Source organism: Pleurodeles waltl, chromosome 12 (genome assembly GCF_031143425.1).
Source record: "Pleurodeles waltl isolate 20211129_DDA chromosome 12, aPleWal1.hap1.20221129, whole genome shotgun sequence".
Taxonomy (NCBI): domain Eukaryota; kingdom Metazoa; phylum Chordata; class Amphibia; order Caudata; family Salamandridae; genus Pleurodeles; species Pleurodeles waltl.
Window position 1 is genome coordinate 26,549,207 of NC_090451.1, and position 17,972 is coordinate 26,567,178.

At 49.9% G+C, this 17,972-nt stretch overlaps 1 protein-coding gene across 1 annotated transcript in view; it reads left to right on the plus strand.

The window, feature by feature from the left end:
* Positions 1–17,972, plus strand: part of POLRMT (RNA polymerase mitochondrial) — a 172,142-nt gene that overhangs the window by 39,933 nt on the left and 114,237 nt on the right. Inside the window, exon 4 of the mRNA XM_069216817.1 lies at positions 13,453–13,583. Coding sequence (XP_069072918.1) covers positions 13,453–13,583 — 131 coding nt within the window. The remainder of the gene's footprint in view (positions 1–13,452; positions 13,584–17,972) is intronic.

The window sequence follows — 17,972 nt, forward strand, 5'->3', positions numbered from 1 at the left end:
GGCGCAGCAAGTGAGTATTGTGGCCCTTCCTACCCTCACCAAGACTCATAAAAAAGTTGTTACTGAGGTCACCGGACCACCGCTGCCACAGGCCATGGTCGGTCTCAGAAGGAATTTTCAGCTGGCCCGCCCATCAGCTTGGCATAAAAAATAACAAAGACTTTCCATTTTGGTCCGAGCGGAAAACACTGATCCTTGGCACCAACCGTATCCACTCTGAGCCGAGGTAGCTCGACATCAGTTTTGGCATTGAAAAAGGTCCATTGACCGAAATCATCGGTCCTCCACTACACCATCTGCTGTTGAGCCTATACTAGAAACCATGGCTGCTAAACAGTGCTGGTTGTATAATCAAGAAGGGACAGGACGTATTGTGGCTTCCCCCTCTGTTACCTTTAAGAGGAAGCTAACTTTCCTGGAGGACTTGGACACCTCACCACCTCCAAAGTAGACCTTAAGGGGCAAGCCTTTACCTCCTCCTCCTCCTCAACCACCATCTTCACCACCCCTGCTTCCAGCTTCCCCTTCTCCTCCTGCCCCTCCTTCTGCAGGGGACCTCATCCCTCTGGGTTCACATTTGTTTGCAGAGGAATACCTAGAGAACACACATCAGGACCCAGACCCTAGTGACTCTTATGATCCAGATCCTGTCATTAGCATGGATCCCGACTTATATCCTGCATGGCCCCCTCCTCCACAGGATACTACTAGCTACCAACAGGTCATTGCTAGGGCAACCACTTATCACAATGTGCAGCTCCATAGAGACCCAATAGAGCAGGATTTTCTGTTTGATACACTCAGCACCACCACCGACAGAGACACTGTGTTCCTTCCTATGCTCCTGGGATGCTTCATCACACAGACAATATCTTTAAAGAGCCCTAGAATTATTGCACCTTCCGAACCAGTATTCATCAGGTTTCGGCTCCCACCAGATTCTATAGTGGCTACCACTGCCAGGAAGAGGGCTACCAGGCAGGCTACTGGGGACTTGCCTCCACCAGAAAAAGAGAGCAAATGGCCCGATATGGCAGAAAAGAGTGGCTGCACAAATAGAAAAGCATTGGCATTTTCCAGTTCACAGGCCTTGCTCTCTTGGTACGACCAGGCTCTCTGGGATGAGATGGAGGAGCTCCTTAAGTATCTCTCCGATGAGCACCTAAAATGCAGCCAGCAGATTGTTTCACAGGTGCAAACAATCATGAACGATGCAATCCAGTGTGCTTTAAATTCCGCCAATACATCTGTGTAGGAGGCTGGCCTGGCTTGTAGTGGGTACCAGAGGTACTTACACCTTGTGCCAGGCCCAGTTATCCCTTATTAGTGTAGAAGAGGTGTTTCTAGCAGCTTAGGCCGATAGAAGGTAGATATAGCAGAGCAGCTTAGGCTGAACTAGGAGACACGTAAAGCTCCTACTATACCACTGGTGTCATATGCACAATATCATAAGAAAACACAATACACATAAGTACTAAAAATAAAGGTACTTTATTTTTATGACAATATGCCAAAAGCATCTCAGTGAGTACCCTCAGTATGAGAATAAGAAATATACACAAGATATATGTACACAAACCAAAATTATGCAGGTAATAGCAAAAGGAAGTAATGCAAGCAAAGTAAAGTTACAGTAGATTGCAATAGGAGCACATACGTATAGGGGCAACACAAACCATATACTCCAAAAGTGGAATGCGAACCACGAATGGACCCCAAACCTATGTGAGCTTGTAGAGGGTCTCTGGGACTGTAAGAAAACAGTGAGGGTTAGAAAAATAGCCCACCCTAAGACCCTGAAAGGTAGGTGTAAAGTGCACCTACTACCCCCAGAGAGCACAGAAGTCGTGATAGGGGGGATTCTGCAAGGAAAACCAACACCAGCAATGCAACAACAGTGGATTTCCGGACCTGAGTACCTGTAAGACAAGGGGACCAAGTCCAAGAGTCGCAACAGTGTCGAGAGTGGGCTGGAGCCCAGGAAATGCCAGCTGAGGGTGCAAGGAAGCTGCCACCGGATTGAAGAAGCTTGGTGTTTTGCAAGAACGAAGAGGACTAGGAACTTCCCCTTTGGAGGATGGATGTCCCACGTCGTGAAGAAGCTTGCAGAGGTGTTCCCACGCAGAAAGACCGCAAATAAGCCTTGCTAGCTGCAAGGGTCGCGTTAGGGTTTTTGGATGCTGCTGTGGCCCAGTATGGACCAGGATGTCGCCACTGAATGAGGAGACAGAGTGGGCACCCAGCAAGTCAGGGAGCCCTCACAGAAGCAGGCAGCACCCGCAGAAGTACCTGAACAGGCACTTGGAAGAAGAGTGAACCGGAGTCCACCTGAAGTCACAAAAGGGAGTCCCACGACGCCGGAGGACAACTCAGAAGGTTGTGTACTGCAGGTTAGAGTGTCGGGGACCCAGGCTTGGCTGTGCACAAAGGAAATCCTGGAAGAGTGCACAGGAGCCGGAGCAGCTGCAAATAACGCTGTACCCAGCAATGCAGTCTAGCGTGGGGAGGCAAGGACTCACCTCCACCAAACTTGGACTGAAGAGTCACTGGACTGTGGGAGTCACTTGGACAGAGTTGCTGAGTTCCAGGGACCACGCTCGTTGTGCTGAGAGGGGACCCAGAGGACTGGTGATGCAGTCTTTTGTTGCCTGCAGTTGCAGGGGGAAGATTCCGTCGACCCACTGGAGATTTCTTCAGAGCTCCTGGTGCAAGGAGGAGGCAGGCTACCCCCAGATCATGCACCACCAGGAAACAGTCGAGAAAGCCGGCAGGATGAAGCGATACAAGGTTGCTAGTAGTCATCTTGCTACTTTGTTGCGGTTTTGCAGGCGTCCTGGGCAGTCAGCAGTCGATCCTTCGGCAGAAGGTGAAGAGGGAGATGCAGAGGAACTCTGGTGAGCTCTTGCATTCGTTATCTGGTGAGATCCCCAAAGCAGAGACCCTAAATAGCCAGAAAAGGAGGTTTGGCTACCTTCGAAGGACGATTGGCTACCAAGAGAGGTAGGAGCCTCTGACGTCACCTGCTGGCACTGGCCACTCAGAGCAGTCCAGTGTGCCACAGACACCTCTGTTTCCAAGATGGCAGAGGTCTGGGACACACTGGAGGAGCTCTGGGCACCTCCCCTGGGAGGTGCAGGTCAGGGGAGTGGTCACTCACCTTTCCTTTGTCCAGTTTCGCACCAGAGCAGGGCTGGGGGATCCCTGAACCGGTGTGGACTGGCTTATGCAGAGATGGGCACCATCTGTGCCCATCAAAGCATTTCCAGAGGCTGAGGGAGGCTACTCCCTCCCCAGCCTTCACACCGATTTCCAAAGGGAGAGGGTGTTACACTCTCTCTCAGAGGAAGTCCTTTGTTCTGCCTTGGGCTGCCTGGACCCCAGGGGGGCAGAAACCTGTCTGAGGGGTTGGCAGCAGCAGCTGCAGTCGAGACCTCGAAAAGGCAGTTTGGCAGTACCCGGGTTCTGTGCTAGAGACCCGGGGGATCATAGAATTCCATGATCTTAGACATGTTAAATGGCCATGTTTGGAGTTACCATTGTGATGCTGTACATAGGTAGTGACCTATGTACAGTGCACACGTGTAATGGTGTCCCCGCAGGGAATTTGCCCTGAACGATGTGGGGGGCACCTTGGCTAGTGACAGGGTGGCCACACACTAAGTAACTTTGCACCTAACCTTTACCAGGTAAAGGTTAGACATATAGGTGACTTATAAGTTACTTAAGTGCAGTGTAAAATGGCTGTGAAATAACGTGGACGTTATTTCACTCAGGCTGCAGTGGCAGGCCTGTGTAAGAATTGTCAGAGCTCCCTATGGGTGGCAAAAGAAATGCTGCAGCCCATAGGGATCTCCTGGAACCCCAATACCCTGGGTACCTCAGTAGCATATACTAGGGAATTATAAGGGTGTTCCAGTAAGCCAATGTAAATTGGTAAAATTGGTCACTAGCCTGTTAGTGACAATTTGAAAGAAATGAGAGAGCATAACCACTGAGGTTCTGGTTAGCAGAGCCTCAGTGAGACAGTTAGGCACCACACAGGGAACTCATACATATAGGTCACAACCTTATGAGCACTGGGGTTCTGTCTAGCAGGGTCCCAGTGACACATAACAAACATACTGAAAACATAGGGTTTTCACTATGAGCACTGGGCCCTGGCAGCAGGATCCCAGTGAGACAGTGAAAACACCCTGACATACACTCACAAACAGGCCAAAAGTGGGGGTAACAAGGCTAGAAAGAGGCTACTTTCTCACAATCTTCATGTGGGATAAATACCAGTGTCTTATAGAGGAGGCATGCATGGCTTAGATGCTTTGGCTTCAAGCCAGTAGTTCAGCAGGCGGAGCTTAATATTCCCTTTGTCGAGGAGCATCTGTTTGGCACCACACTTGAGAAATTAAAGAAAGATTCAGGCACTGCAAAGGAAATGGGGGCTCTCTGGTCCCAAACATACAGGGGGACGTTTTTACCGGCCAACCTACAGAGGCGGTTATAGAACATCTACAAACTCTGACCCATCCACCTCCCAAACTAAAGAAGCCTCAACTTCTCACTCTCAAGGTTCTTTCAGAGGGGGATATAGAGGCAACAATTTCAGAGGCAAGAGCACTACCACCCTTGGCTCAGCCTCTTCGGGAAATCACGGACTACACACATCTCCCCAAACTCCACACCTGTAGGGGGCCGCCTTCACTATTACCACCTGCAATGGACACACATAACCTTGGACCAATGGGTCCTCTCCATTATTAAACGTGGTTGTTATCTGGCGCTTACTTGCACATCTCCAAACATTGCCCCTTGCACACGCAGGTTATCTCACAAACATCTTACCCTTCTCAAAGAAGAAATGCAATCTCTACTCCTCAAAGGGGCCATAGAGCCTGTCCCATTACAGTATCTGAGAACAGGAGTATACTCCCTGAACTTTCTTGTACCAAAAAGGATGGGTCACTCAGACCCATACTGGATCTCAGTCCCCTAAACCACTACATTTTCTCAGAACACTTTCACATGGTTACTCTTCAGGATGTTATTCCACTCCTTCAACAGGGCGACTTCATGACGGCTCTAGAATTAAAGGACGCCTGCTTCCACATGCCCATTTACCCTGCAAATACCTAAGATTTGTGGTTGCAGGAAAACATTATCAATTCAAAGCTGTCCCTTTTGGAGTCACAGCTGCTCCCAGGGTATTTACCAAGTGCCTAGCTGTAGTCGCAGCACATCTCAGAAGACATAAAATACCTGTGTTCCCTTACCTAGACGACTGGCTCATCAAAGCCTTACACTACAGCAGTGTCGATCCCACACTCAAACCAGAGTAAACCACTTTCCCAAATTAGGGTTCACAATTAACTTTCTCAAATCCCACCTACAGCCTCTTCAAATTAACCTGTATCCAGGCGCCATTCTTAATGTGGAGCTGGGGTTAGCGCACCCCAATCCAGCCCACATTCACAGTTTCTAGGATCATCTTCCTCAGTTTCAGGAGAATCACACTTACACAATCAGGACTGTCCTGCGTCTCTCAGGGATGATGGCACCCTGTATCGCCATCTTCCCTCATGCCAGACCCCACATGCGTCCACCACAGCAATGTCTGTCTCGCCAGTGGTCTCCTTCAGGATCTAGTGTTGTTCGACCGCCAGACTTACCACTCTGCAATGGTGGAACTCCACAAACCTATCAAAGGGGTGGCCTTTTTGAAACTCTGTGCCTTGGCTCATACTGACCACGTATGCATCCCTGACGGGTTGGGGCACACATCTTGAGGACTTCACAGTCCGGGGTCTCTGGGATCTCAGTCACCAATCCATGCACATCAATTATCTGGAGCTTCAAACGGTATTTCTAGCCCTGAGAGCTTTTCTTCCTCACCTGTCGCACAAAGCTGTCTTAGTCCGGACGGACAGCGCAACAGAAATGTATTATCTACAAAAACAGGGATAGGGGGAGGCACGGTCATTCCAGTTATTGCAACTTGCACACACAGTATGGAAGTGGTCTAATCACCACCTCATTCAACTAGTGGCAGAGTATCTCCTAGGAACGGACAGTGAGTTTGCAGACCTGCTCAGCAGGATGCATCAACAAGTCTGCAAATGGAAACTCCACCCACAAGTCCTTCAAAAATACTTCCAAAAGTGGGGAACTCCTCAAATAGACCTTTTCGCCACAGCAGAAAATGCAAAATGCCCAAGCTTCCATCCAGGTACCCTCACCCTCTGTCCAAGGGCAATGCTCTATGGATGAACTGTTCAGGGATATTTGCCTCTGCCTTTACACCTCTCATTCCATTTCTGGTTCGGAACCTCAGAGAGACATCTCTCAACATGATCCTGGTAGCTCTCATTTGGGCACATCACCCTTGGTTCTGCAGGTTCCTCATGAGAAGCTTCCAACAGGCCGGACCTTCTCACACAGGACCAAGGACAAATCAGATATCCAAACCAAAGGTCATGGAGTTTATTTACCTCCAGTTACCTTCTGAGTGTATGGGGATTCATAAGAAAGCTCGTAGCCCAACAAATAGAGCATGTTACGCAGCGAAATGGAAACTTTTTGTTTGCTACTGCCAATCCAAAAATAGTGACCCCATTAAAGCATCTGTCCAAGATATTGTTTGCTATTTGCTTCACTTGCAAAAAGCAAACTTGGCTTACACTTCAATCTGATTACATCTTGCAGCCATAGCTGTGTATTTACAAAACAGACAACATACTTCTCTGTTCCGAATCCCAGTTATTAAAGACCAACCCCAGTCCCATCCTAGAATCTTAATATCGTGCTGACTAGGCTCATGGGCCCTCCTTTTGAGCCACTTCATTCATGTCCTATTAAGTTTCTTTCTTAGAAAGTGAATTTTTTAGTTGCTATTACACCAGTCAGACGTGAAAGTGAGCTTAAGGCATTAACATTAGAAGAACCTTTCTTTCAAATATATAAAGACAAGGTGGTCCTCAGTACAATCCCAAGGTTCCTATCAAGAGTGGTTTCTCAATTCCACATTGTTAGACCTGGCAGAGTTTGGCGTGTCTCCACTGTGTTTTTGCCTTCTGACCTTCTGTTTTTATGGTATACTGGACTCTGTTTTTGCTGGTTTATTGTCTCTGCGCACTTAACCACTGCTGATCAGCTCTAAAGTGCAAGTGCTCCCTATATAAATTGTTCTCTTGATTGGCTCATTCATGATTGGCATATTTGGTTTACTGGTAAGTCCCTAGTAAAGTGCATTAGAGGTGCCCAGGGCCTGTAAATCAAATGCTACTAGTGGGCATACAGCACTGTTTGTGCCACCCACATTAGTAGCCCTGTAACTGTGGCTCAGACCTGCCCCTGCAGTGTCTGTGTGTGCAGTTGTAAAACTGCCAGTTGTACTTGGCAAGTGTACCCACTTGCCAAGACTAAACCTTCCCTTTTTATACATGTAAGGCACCCCTAAGGTATGCCCTAGGTAGCCCCATGGACAGGGTGCAATATATGTTAAAGGTGGGGCATGAGCTTGTGTGAATTGCATGTCCTAACTGTGAAATACTGCCAAATTCGGTTTTCACCGCGCAAGGTCTATCTCTCTCATAGTCTAACACGGGGGCTGCCTTTAAATATTATTAAAATGCAGAATCCCTTTGAGAACAGATAGAAATTTGGAGTTTGGGGTCTCGGAACTCACAATTTAAAACTGCATATTTTAGTAAAGTTGGTTTTTAGATTGTGTGTTAGAAAATGCCACTTTCAGAAAGTAGGCATTTTCTTGCTTAAACTATTCTGTGACTCTGCCTGTTTGTGGATTCCCCGTCTGGGTCAGTTTGATAGTTAAGCTGTTGTGAATTCCCTCTAGACAGTGGCACAAAGGGGGCTGGGGCGTAGCCTGCATATCCTGATGAGCCATCTGAGCTACAGAAGAAGGAGGAGTGGTCACTGACACCCAAAAGGGCTGTGCCTGCCCTTGCACAATGCAGAGTCCAACCCCCTGGTGTGCGTCTGGGTCCTGGCCTGGACACGTAAGGATCTTGCAAACACTTGAGACTGCTTTGAAGTTTGCCAACTTCAAAGACAGAAAGGGGTATAAGTATTGGGCCCGAAACCCCAGACTTTTTGGAATCAAGAGGAACCTCTGCCAAGGAGAAGAGCTGAAGAGCTGGAGGAGGAGTACTGTCCCTTTGGTGTTGCTGATTCTACCTTAAAAGAGAGCAAAGGGTGAACTTCGCTGTTTATCCTGCTTGAGCAAGTTCTCTAAGGGCTTGGAGTAGAGCTTGCCTCCTGTTGGAAGTCGCAGGGACACCAAAGACTTCAGTTTCCTCGACCCGCAGCACTGGGGACTCTGTGTTCTGGGCTGTAAAAGAAGAAAAACCCCAGCAACGCAGTAAACTAAGCCGCTGGCCTGCACCATGACATGCCGACACTGCACGGAGCCACACTGCCCCACTTCGCACTGCAACCCTGGTCTCACCAACGCCGTCATCGGACAACTTCACAAAGCCACTGCTCGCACCACGATCTGTGGGCCCCACACTCCGGCATCACCTGCTCACACCGCAGCCTGGGCATCCCCGAAGCAGCCGCTCCTGCTGACACCGATGCTGCTGCCTGCACCGTGCCATGCGGACACCACTCGTGTGAAGCACGAAGCACTGTCCTACACTGCACCCCTGGTCCACCGAAGTCAGCACCATCGACTCCAGTGTTGTCAGCAGACATCCCTGTCTGCACTGAGACCCGTAGACGCTGCCCAGAGACGTCCCACGCCGCACTACCGTCTTGGGCCTACTGACGACACCGCTGCCTGCACTGTGTCCTGGTGACACCGCACGTCGCACCGCCCTGCTTCACACCGCAGCCCTGGTCTCACCGATATCGCTGGATGCTGTCACTGAGCCGCTGCCTGCACCGTGACCTGTAGGCACTGCACTTCTCATCGTCCCGCTTCGCACCGCAGCCCCGACACCATCCACGCCAGTGCTCCTGACTTCATCAGCCCAGAGTTCGATTCGCAACGTGTGTGACTTCAATGGCTCGACGACTCGCGCACAGATTCTGGAACCCACGCCAGCAACGCTGCTCTCCGGAGCTCACAGCGAGGATCACGACACCCTGCAAATCCAAGGTACTGGTTGTGGGTCTTCCCGGCACTGTAGTTGGCCCGCGATTTGGATAGGGTTCAAACCGACTGCCAACTAGAGACACAATTTCTAACACACATCAATCAAATCAGTGATTTGGCGGTTTTCTTTCTGCTGTCTGACTCAATGGCAGAAAGAGCGCTCCACTGTTTAGATGCCAAAAGGGCACTGGTGTTCCATTGACAGGACTAAAGAATTTAGGAAAACTAAACAGCTTTTTGTAGATTTCTCAGTATTTTATAGGGGTAATGCAATCTCAAAAAATAGCATAGCCAGGTTGATTTTTAAGTGCATACAAACTTGTTATGCTAAAGCAAAAATACAGTTGCCCCTAACTCCTAGAGCACATTCCACTAGGAAGAAAGGTGCCACTATGGTGCTCTTAGGAAACATTCCTTTAGCTGTCGTTTGTAAAGCAGCTACTTGGTCTGCACTGCATACCTTCACAAAGCATTACTGTGTACTAGCACGTCAGCAAGCCAATGTCGGACAGGCTGTACACTTTTCCAGACAACTGCAACTCCCACAGGCTAGCCACCGCTCTTTATGGGGGGACTGCTTTACAGTCCATGCAGAGCATGTGTATCTACAGCCACACATGCCATTGAAAGGATTATATTACTTACCCAGTAGACATCTAATCGTGGCATGTCGTGCTGAAGATTCACATGCGCCCTCCCATCTCCCAGACGCCTGTGGCTGTTTCAGTTACGTTATAATTGTATGTATTTGTGCATGTGTACATACACTTGCATGGACATCTTTCTCTGTACTTCTCCTATACTCTCTCTCACTCGCTACGGGAAAACAATCTAACAAAGGACTCGATGCCCATGCGTAGTATCACGAGAGGAGGAGTCACTCGATCCTGAGACTTGAAAAAGCTTCCTGAAGAAAAACAACTTGTAGCACTTCGAACCCAACACTAGATGGCAGGAGCACGCAGAGCATTGGAATCTACAGCACTACAAGCTACAAACAGATGCATACTGGGCAAGTAACATTTTCCTTTTTTTATTTGAAGGTTGATTTAATTATACCTGAGAACTCCTTTCAAGCTATGCGTATGTTTAGTATTACTGTGAAAAACAAAAGAAAGGACCCAAAGATAACATATCCTACCATAAACATGGTATTTATAAAACAGATCATCAAAATGAACTTGCTACTAGCAAATTCCAAGTGAAGATGCAGTGTTTGGGTGTAACAGATCTGCAGAGAGTGCAGGAAGTTAAATACAGCACATAAAACATGAAACAATTGGCTGTCTGCAATTTTAAATTCTGGATTTTAGGGAATTTTGTTATTAAATAGTAAAATAAGCGCTTAAGAGGGGTAAAAAGGCAGTTCTATTTAGGTTTAACATTGACTCTCTGGACCACATCAAGGCCACCTATAAGTATATCGACCATAAAAAATAAACTATATAATAACTAAGCAATAGTCATAGGACAGGTTCTTACAACTACAAAAATGAGTCGAAAACAATTACCATAGAAGATATTATAAGGAAAATGAAATAACTAGAAAAAAAACAAACAAATAGTGTATTAATGAGGGGCATCGAGGGGTTCAGTGAACCTTCACAATCCCAGCATTACCTGTCTGTGCACCCCAGTTTGGTCTTTCCATTTTAGGGCTGATGCGCCCCTTGCTCTCCTCCAGACCCTCTGATGATGAACTTTTAGAGCTCACTCCCAGGTTGGGATGTTGACAGTGAGCCGGGTTGGATTGTTTTTTTACCCCTGTTAGGGGGTTATCTTGTGATTTTGCACCACATGTACAGACATTTGGAATTGTGATTTCCTAATTGCAATTCCATGCAAATCGCAATTTCAAATGTAAGAAACTCCACTGAGTTTCGTTTGCGATTCCCGGTGGGTCGCAAATTACCCTGCCTCATTCATATTAAGGAGGTTGGTCGCAATTTGTGACCCACCGGGAATCACGAAAATCACAGGGCTGGTGGCCTGCTGGGATCAGCAGACCATCATGTCTGGGATTGCTTTTCAATAAAGCAATCTTTTTTTTATTTTTATTTTTTTTACTCAGCCCGTTTTCCTTTAAGGAAAATGGCAGGCGTTTTAAAAAGAAAACAAATGAAACTTTTCAGCTTCATTTTTTCAGAGCAGGCAGCAGTGCGTGGGACCACTGCCTGCTCTTCAAAAACGTCTTCGCTTCCATTCGCAAAGGAAACGGGCCCCCAAGGGACCCCTCCTCTTTGCAAATGGGTTAGAACCAATTTGAAACTGGTGCTAATTGCGATTGTTATGCGACTGCATTCACGGTCACAATACAATCATACATACCATTTAGATTCGGTATTAGGAAGGGACGTCCTGAACACCTACCTTCCTAATACCGAATTGCAAAACCAAAATTGTGATTTGGTAACAAGTTAGCGAATCGCAGTTTGGGCTTTGTACATCCCAAAAGCATTTTTCTACTCACAAACGGGCCGATTCTGCAAATCTGCCCATTTGCGACTAGAAAAATGCTTTGTACAAGTGGCCCTTAGTAACCGACTTTTCTATAATTCCTAATTATGAATTGTAGACAACTGAAGAGTTGCTTCATGATTTCCTTGCTTTAGTCGTCTTTTGCTCTCCTTGCATGTTTGTTACTCCTGAGCACTGTGTTGTACCTTGGTATTTGCCTGTAGCACCTTAATTTGGATTATGTTTCCTTAGTGGTACATTTATTGGTGACAAGTTCTCTATGGCCCTTCCTTTCATTCTCATAGTAATGGTCAACATATGTGTGACTTGCATTAAACTAATTCTCTGTGTGCGGTCTACTTGACCTTCAAAAAAAGACGAATTGTTTTTCAAATGACTCTGAAGGGACAGGTACTCCCTTCACGTATGTAGCATTACCCAGGATCCCAAGCATGTTGGGTAGCCCCTTTGCTTTCCCCATTGGGGGTGTTTGTGTGTGCAGAAATCTCCGTCCTATGATGCACGTGTACCAGCAAATAGCGAAGACCCTTTCATATTCACGTCCTTGTGTTCTAAGCATGTGTAGAAGGGGGCGAGCTGCTGAAGGCTTGAGCCTGTCTGCAGTGAGAAGAGATTCAGGGCAGAAGGAGATGGACAGCACATTCAGGGGCATGTGAGCAAGAAAAATAGGGAACTAAACTTATCATGGGAGTGGTGAGAAATAAAAGCAGAGAGAAAGCAGGGGGAGGAAAGACACGCCGTGGAAGTAGAGTGATACTGCAGCGGGTGAGTATGAAAAGCAGGCAGTGCTGGGACCGAGTCAGTAGAGAGAGTTGTGACTGCCTGCTCTTCCAGCCTTTCAGGGGCATCAGATTGGTACAGCATGCCCATATCCACTCTTCTCCACTGTACTCACCTCCTCCTCACCCCCCCCCCCCCATCCATTTTCACAGCATGACCATGTTTGGCTCGTTCTGTATCTCTAGGAGCCGAGTCAGACCTCTGGCTCGACTGTGCTACAGGTAGCATAAAGTCGTCCAAAACTCAGTTACTTAATTCTGTTCTCAAAAAGTTACCAGTAAGTTCTAATTTCAGAAGGTGGACGGAAGATAGATTTAGTGAGAAAAGACCAGAGCGAGAGCTAGTCCAGTTGTTCTTTTAGGGCCTGTACGTTAAGGACATTGTGCAGGATCTAACACCAGGAAGAAGTGACTGGAAAGAGCATAATGATACTAGTACATGGTGATAAGAGAAGAGACCCACACAGGTACAAAATCACATAGACGTGAAAACTGCAGATAAATCTAATTTAGAGACAGCCCTTCAGAGGTATCCTATGAAGCGATATAAGACAAAGAAATATGAGCAGGACAGGGATGTTTACATCCGTGATGAAGAAGCCCCAGTGAAGGAGTTAGGTCTGTGAGATCGTTGCTGTGAAACCAAATGAGGGCTGTAGTTGACACAGATAATATGCAGTGTTGCGTACATGTAAGGACTATTGTTCTACGTTTAGGTTACAGTTGACAACAGCAAGCGCAGAGAAGCGGTGCAATGAGATAATGATGGATCAGACGCATCGAACCCTCAGAGAGTGCAGACTAATTGGACTTTTATTGTATCTTTAACGTGTTTTAATTGTGCATGCGTGTGTTTGTTCATGCCTTTGTATAAGTTAAATCAGTGACCATGCAGACTGTGCCACTGTTCACAAAGTGACATTTGTTGCAGTTACAAGATGTGAAACTTGTCATTTTGTGTCTTGAAGTGGGAATCACTGCTGTTAAGCTTGGATTTTCACACTGACTAATGTGCTGGCATCATCGTTGCTTCGCAGAGTGTAAGGGCTCACCTCTAATTACCATTATTTCTTCCTATATGTCCAGGGCTCCTTGCAGCCAATTGGCCGGCTCTTTAACATGATAGAGGAAGCCGGTCTGAAGCCCAACCTGAGCTCCTACGCAGCAGCCTTGGAGTGCATGGGGCGGGGGAATGTCTCGCCCAAAGTCATCCGCAGGTAAAGGTAGGGACGAGGTGGCGGCTCACTTACACCTGTTTTCCCCTTTCGCTGTCCGTGATGGTTTCTTGTAATGTTTAGTTTTGTCGCAGTTGGACTGTTTAACGCTGACTGACCAACAAGCTGACCGCCTGAACCGAGGAGGCAAGCAGCGCACAGAGTCCCAGTGGTGCACTGGACCTATGAGACTAGCAGCTGGACTGCCCTGCAGAGGATAGGCATGCTGGACCGCTGAGACTAGCAGCCGCAGACTGACCTCGGAGAGGATAGGTCACTTTAGCAGCCGCAGGACTGCCCCGCAGAGGATAGGTACACTGTAGCAGCAGCAGGACTGCCCTGCAGAGGATAGGCATGCTGGACCGCTGAGACTAGCAGCCGCAGGACTGCCCCCGCAGAGGATAGGTACACTGTAGCAGCAGCACGACTCCCCCGCAGAGGATAGGTACGCTGAACCTCTGAGACTAGCAGCAGCAGGACTGCTCCCGCAGACGATAGGTACACTGTAGCAGCAGCACGACTGTCCCGCAGAGGATATGTACACTGTAGCAGCAGCAGGACTGCCCCGCAGAGTATAGGTACACTGTAGCAGCAGCAGGACTGCCCCACAGAGGATAGGTACACTGTAGCAGTAGCAGGACTGCCCCGCAGAGGATAGGTACACTGTAGCAGCAGCAGGACTGCCCCGCAGAGGATAGGCACACTGTAGCAGCCGCACGACTGCCCTGCAGAGGATATGTACACTGTAGCAGCAGCAGGACTGCCCGGCGGAGGATAGGTACACTGTAGCAGCCGCATGACTGCCCTGCAGAGGATAGGTACACTGTAGCAGCCGCATGACTGCCCTGCAGAGGATAGGTACACTGTAGCAGCCGCACAACTGCCCGCAGAGGATAGGTACACTGTAGCAGCCGCAGGACTGCCCCGCAGAGGATAGGCACACTGTAGCAGCAGCAGGACTGCCCCGCAGAGGATAGGTACACTGTTGCAGCAGCAGGACTGCCCCACAGAGGATAGGTACACTGTAGCAGCAGCAGGACTGCCCTACAGAGGATAGGTACACTGTAGCAGCACCAGGAGTGCCCCGCAGAGGATAGGTACACTGTAGCAGCACCAGGACTGCCCCACAGAGGATAGGTACACTGTAGCAGCAGCAGGACTGCCCTACAGAGGATAGGTACACTGTAGCAGCAGCAGGAGTGCCCCGCAGAGGATAGATACACTGTAGCAGCACCAGGACTGCCCTGCAGAGGATAGGTACACTGTAGCAGCCGCAGGACTGCCCCCGCAGAGGATAGGTACACTGTAGCAGCAGCAGGACTGCCCCGCGGAGGAGAGGTACACTGTAGCAGCAGAAGGACTGCCCCGCAGAGGATAGGTACACTGTAGCAGCAGCAGGACTGCCCCACAGAGGATAGGTACACTGTAGCAGCAGCAGGACTGCCCCGCAGAGGATAGGTACACTGTAGCAGCAGCAGGACTGCCCCGCAGAGGATAGGTACACTGTAGCAGCAGCAGGACTGCCCCGCAGAGGATCAGTACACTGTAGCTGCAGCAGGACTGCCCCGCAGAGGATAGGTACACTGTAGCAGGAGCAGGACTGCCCCGCAGAGGATCAGTACACTGTAGCAGCAGCAGGACTGCCCCGCAGAGGATAGGTACACTGTAGCAGCAGCAGGACTGCCCCACAGAGGATAGGTACACTGTAGCAGCCTCACGCCTGCCCCGCAGAGGATAGGCACACTGTAGCAGCAGCAGGACTGCCCCGCAGAGGATCAGTACACTGTAGCAGCCGCAGGACTGCCCGGCGGAGGATAGGTACACTGTAGCAGCCACACGACTGCCCCGCAGAGGATAGGTACACTGTAGTAGCCGCTCGACTGCCCCGCAGAGGATAGGTACACTGTAGCAGCTGCAGGACTGCCCCACAGAGGATAGGTACACTGTAGCAGCAGCAGGACTGCCTCGCAGAGGATAGGTACACTGTAGCAGCAGCAGGACTGCCCGCAGAAGATAGGTACGCTGGACCTCTGAGACTAGCAGCAGCAGGACTGCCCCCGCAGAGGATAGGTACACTGTAGCAGCAGCAATTCTGCCCCGCAGAGGATAGGTACACTGTAGCAGCAGTACGACTGCCCTGCAGAGGATAGGTACACTGTACTGCTGAGACCAACAGTTGAACTTCTCCGCAGAGGCTATGTGCACTATACCACAGACTTGCAGCTGGTCTGTCCTGCAGAGGCTAGGTACACTGTACTGCTGACACTAGCAGGTGGATAGTCCTGCAGAGACTAGGTGTGCTGTACCACTGAATTTGATAGAGGCTTCTAGTTGCAGATTCCTTATCTTAGAATTTTCCCCCAGGCATCAGACTGGATCCAGAGATTTTTCTTCGAGCAATACCCTTGTGCGTCTGTAGGTGGCGTCGGTCGACGTCATGGTCGCCGTGATGACGTCGGGAGTAGTACATAGACGCCGCCCTCGCGCAGTGATGTCAGTTCTTTTCTTTCCGCGCCACGCCCTGATCCGAGAGAGAGCTACCCCCAGCTATTTTTTGGCCGAATTAGACCGTTTTGTCGAACTTTTTTGGTGCGATACTTGGTGCGTCGAGGATGTCCCCGAAGACCGGGTTCAAGGCGTGCGAGGACTGCCACCGAATGATGTCGGTGACGGACCCTCATTGTGTTTGCCTGTGGTGCCTCGAGCGCGATCATGACCCGAAGTCGTGCTCCGAGTGTAGGGCAATGCATCCAAAGGCTTTGAGGGAGTGGTCCCTAAAGCTGATAGCGGCCCGGCACTCGACTCCGCGTAGATCCCGATCTCGCTTGAAGAGGAAGGTCTTGAGATCGGTCGCGGAGCCATCACCACTCGTCTTATTCGAAGTCTTTGGGTCAAGGTAAGCTCCGCCTTCACCCCGTCGCTCGGCCGACGCAACGCAGGATGAGCGTCCACACACTAGGCCTCCGTTCTCAGAGCCTACGTCTGGGTCGACTCTGCGCTTCCCCTAGTTTCCCGGAGCTGGAGCGACCCCAGCCCAACTCAGAGTTCTACGAGGCGAAGCGCCTCATCTTTGGGCGTACTGACCCCGATACGGCGCCTTTGGGCCCAAGGGGCTTGGCTGAGGGGCCTTCGGGTTCCGCGCCGACGACTTCAGCCCCGGTCACCGAGGTCGCCTCCGGATCCGTGCGCGGATCCGCACTGACGCCGGTCGCACAATTGAAACCTTCCCCGGCGCTGTGTCGTTTATCGACGCTCCTGACGTCGGTAGTGCCCACTACCGACGTCGACCTGATTCTCATTCCCGACGACTTGGAGTCGGAGCCATCGGCTTCGGTGGGCCCTATTCGCCCGAAGTCAGATTCTGACCCATTTTCCTATGGGTACGAATACGGGAAGGAATTGGAGGGATCCCTGGACCCTTATGAATACCAGGAAGACCCTACTATGGACTGGGCACAGGACTTGGGCGAAGCCAGTGGTCTGGATACTTCTCCTGACGCTAGCATGTTGTCTCCTCTTACCGTGTTAGTAGGGCGGCTGAGGTCCTTGGCCTTGAGCTACCTACTGTCGAAGCCAGGTCTAATCTCCTGACGGAGGTGCTTCAGCCTGGGGCTTCTACGTCTGAACCCCTTCTCTCATTTAATGAGACCCTCACTGATGTCCTTTTGGATACATGGTCCAAACCCAACACAGGGGCTCCTGTGAACACGTCTATTGCTTGCAGCCTGCGTCGAACGACCCAAAGTTCTTGTCCCAACATCCTACGCCTGAGAGTCTCGTCCTCTTCTTCTGGTGCGTTCCCTTCCGCTCCCCCGGATAGGGAATCCAAAAGGCTGGAAGAATTTGGTAAGAAGTTGTTTTCTTCCTCCAGTCTTGCGCTGCGGTCTGTGAACACCGCATGCCTTTTAGGCCGTTATTCCCACTCACTGTGGGATATGGTTGTGCAAGTCCTGCCGCAGATACCGGAGGAGGCCCTTGCTATCGTCTTCCAAGCAGTCAACGATGGGAAAGATGCGGCAAAGTTCACGATCCGTTGTGGGCTGGATACAACCAACTCTCTGGGCAGATCGGTTGCAACGACAGTGGCCTTACGGCGCCATGCCCGGTTACGTACTTCTGGCTTCTCTGCGGATGTCCAACAGTCACTCATGAACATGCCCTTTGATGGCACCCGTCTCTTTGGAGGCAAAGCGGACTCGGCCTTGGAGAGGTTCAAGGATTCCCGGGCTATGCTCGGTCCCTTGGCCTTTCTTCTGCCACACGCCCCCCACAGTCCGCTTTTTGTCCCTTTCGTGGCCACGGAAGGGGCGCCCTGTCGCGTTCCCAACCCAGCCACTGTGCCATGCACGCTGGACAGCCTATGCGTGGCCGGGGGCGCGGAATCCCACGTGG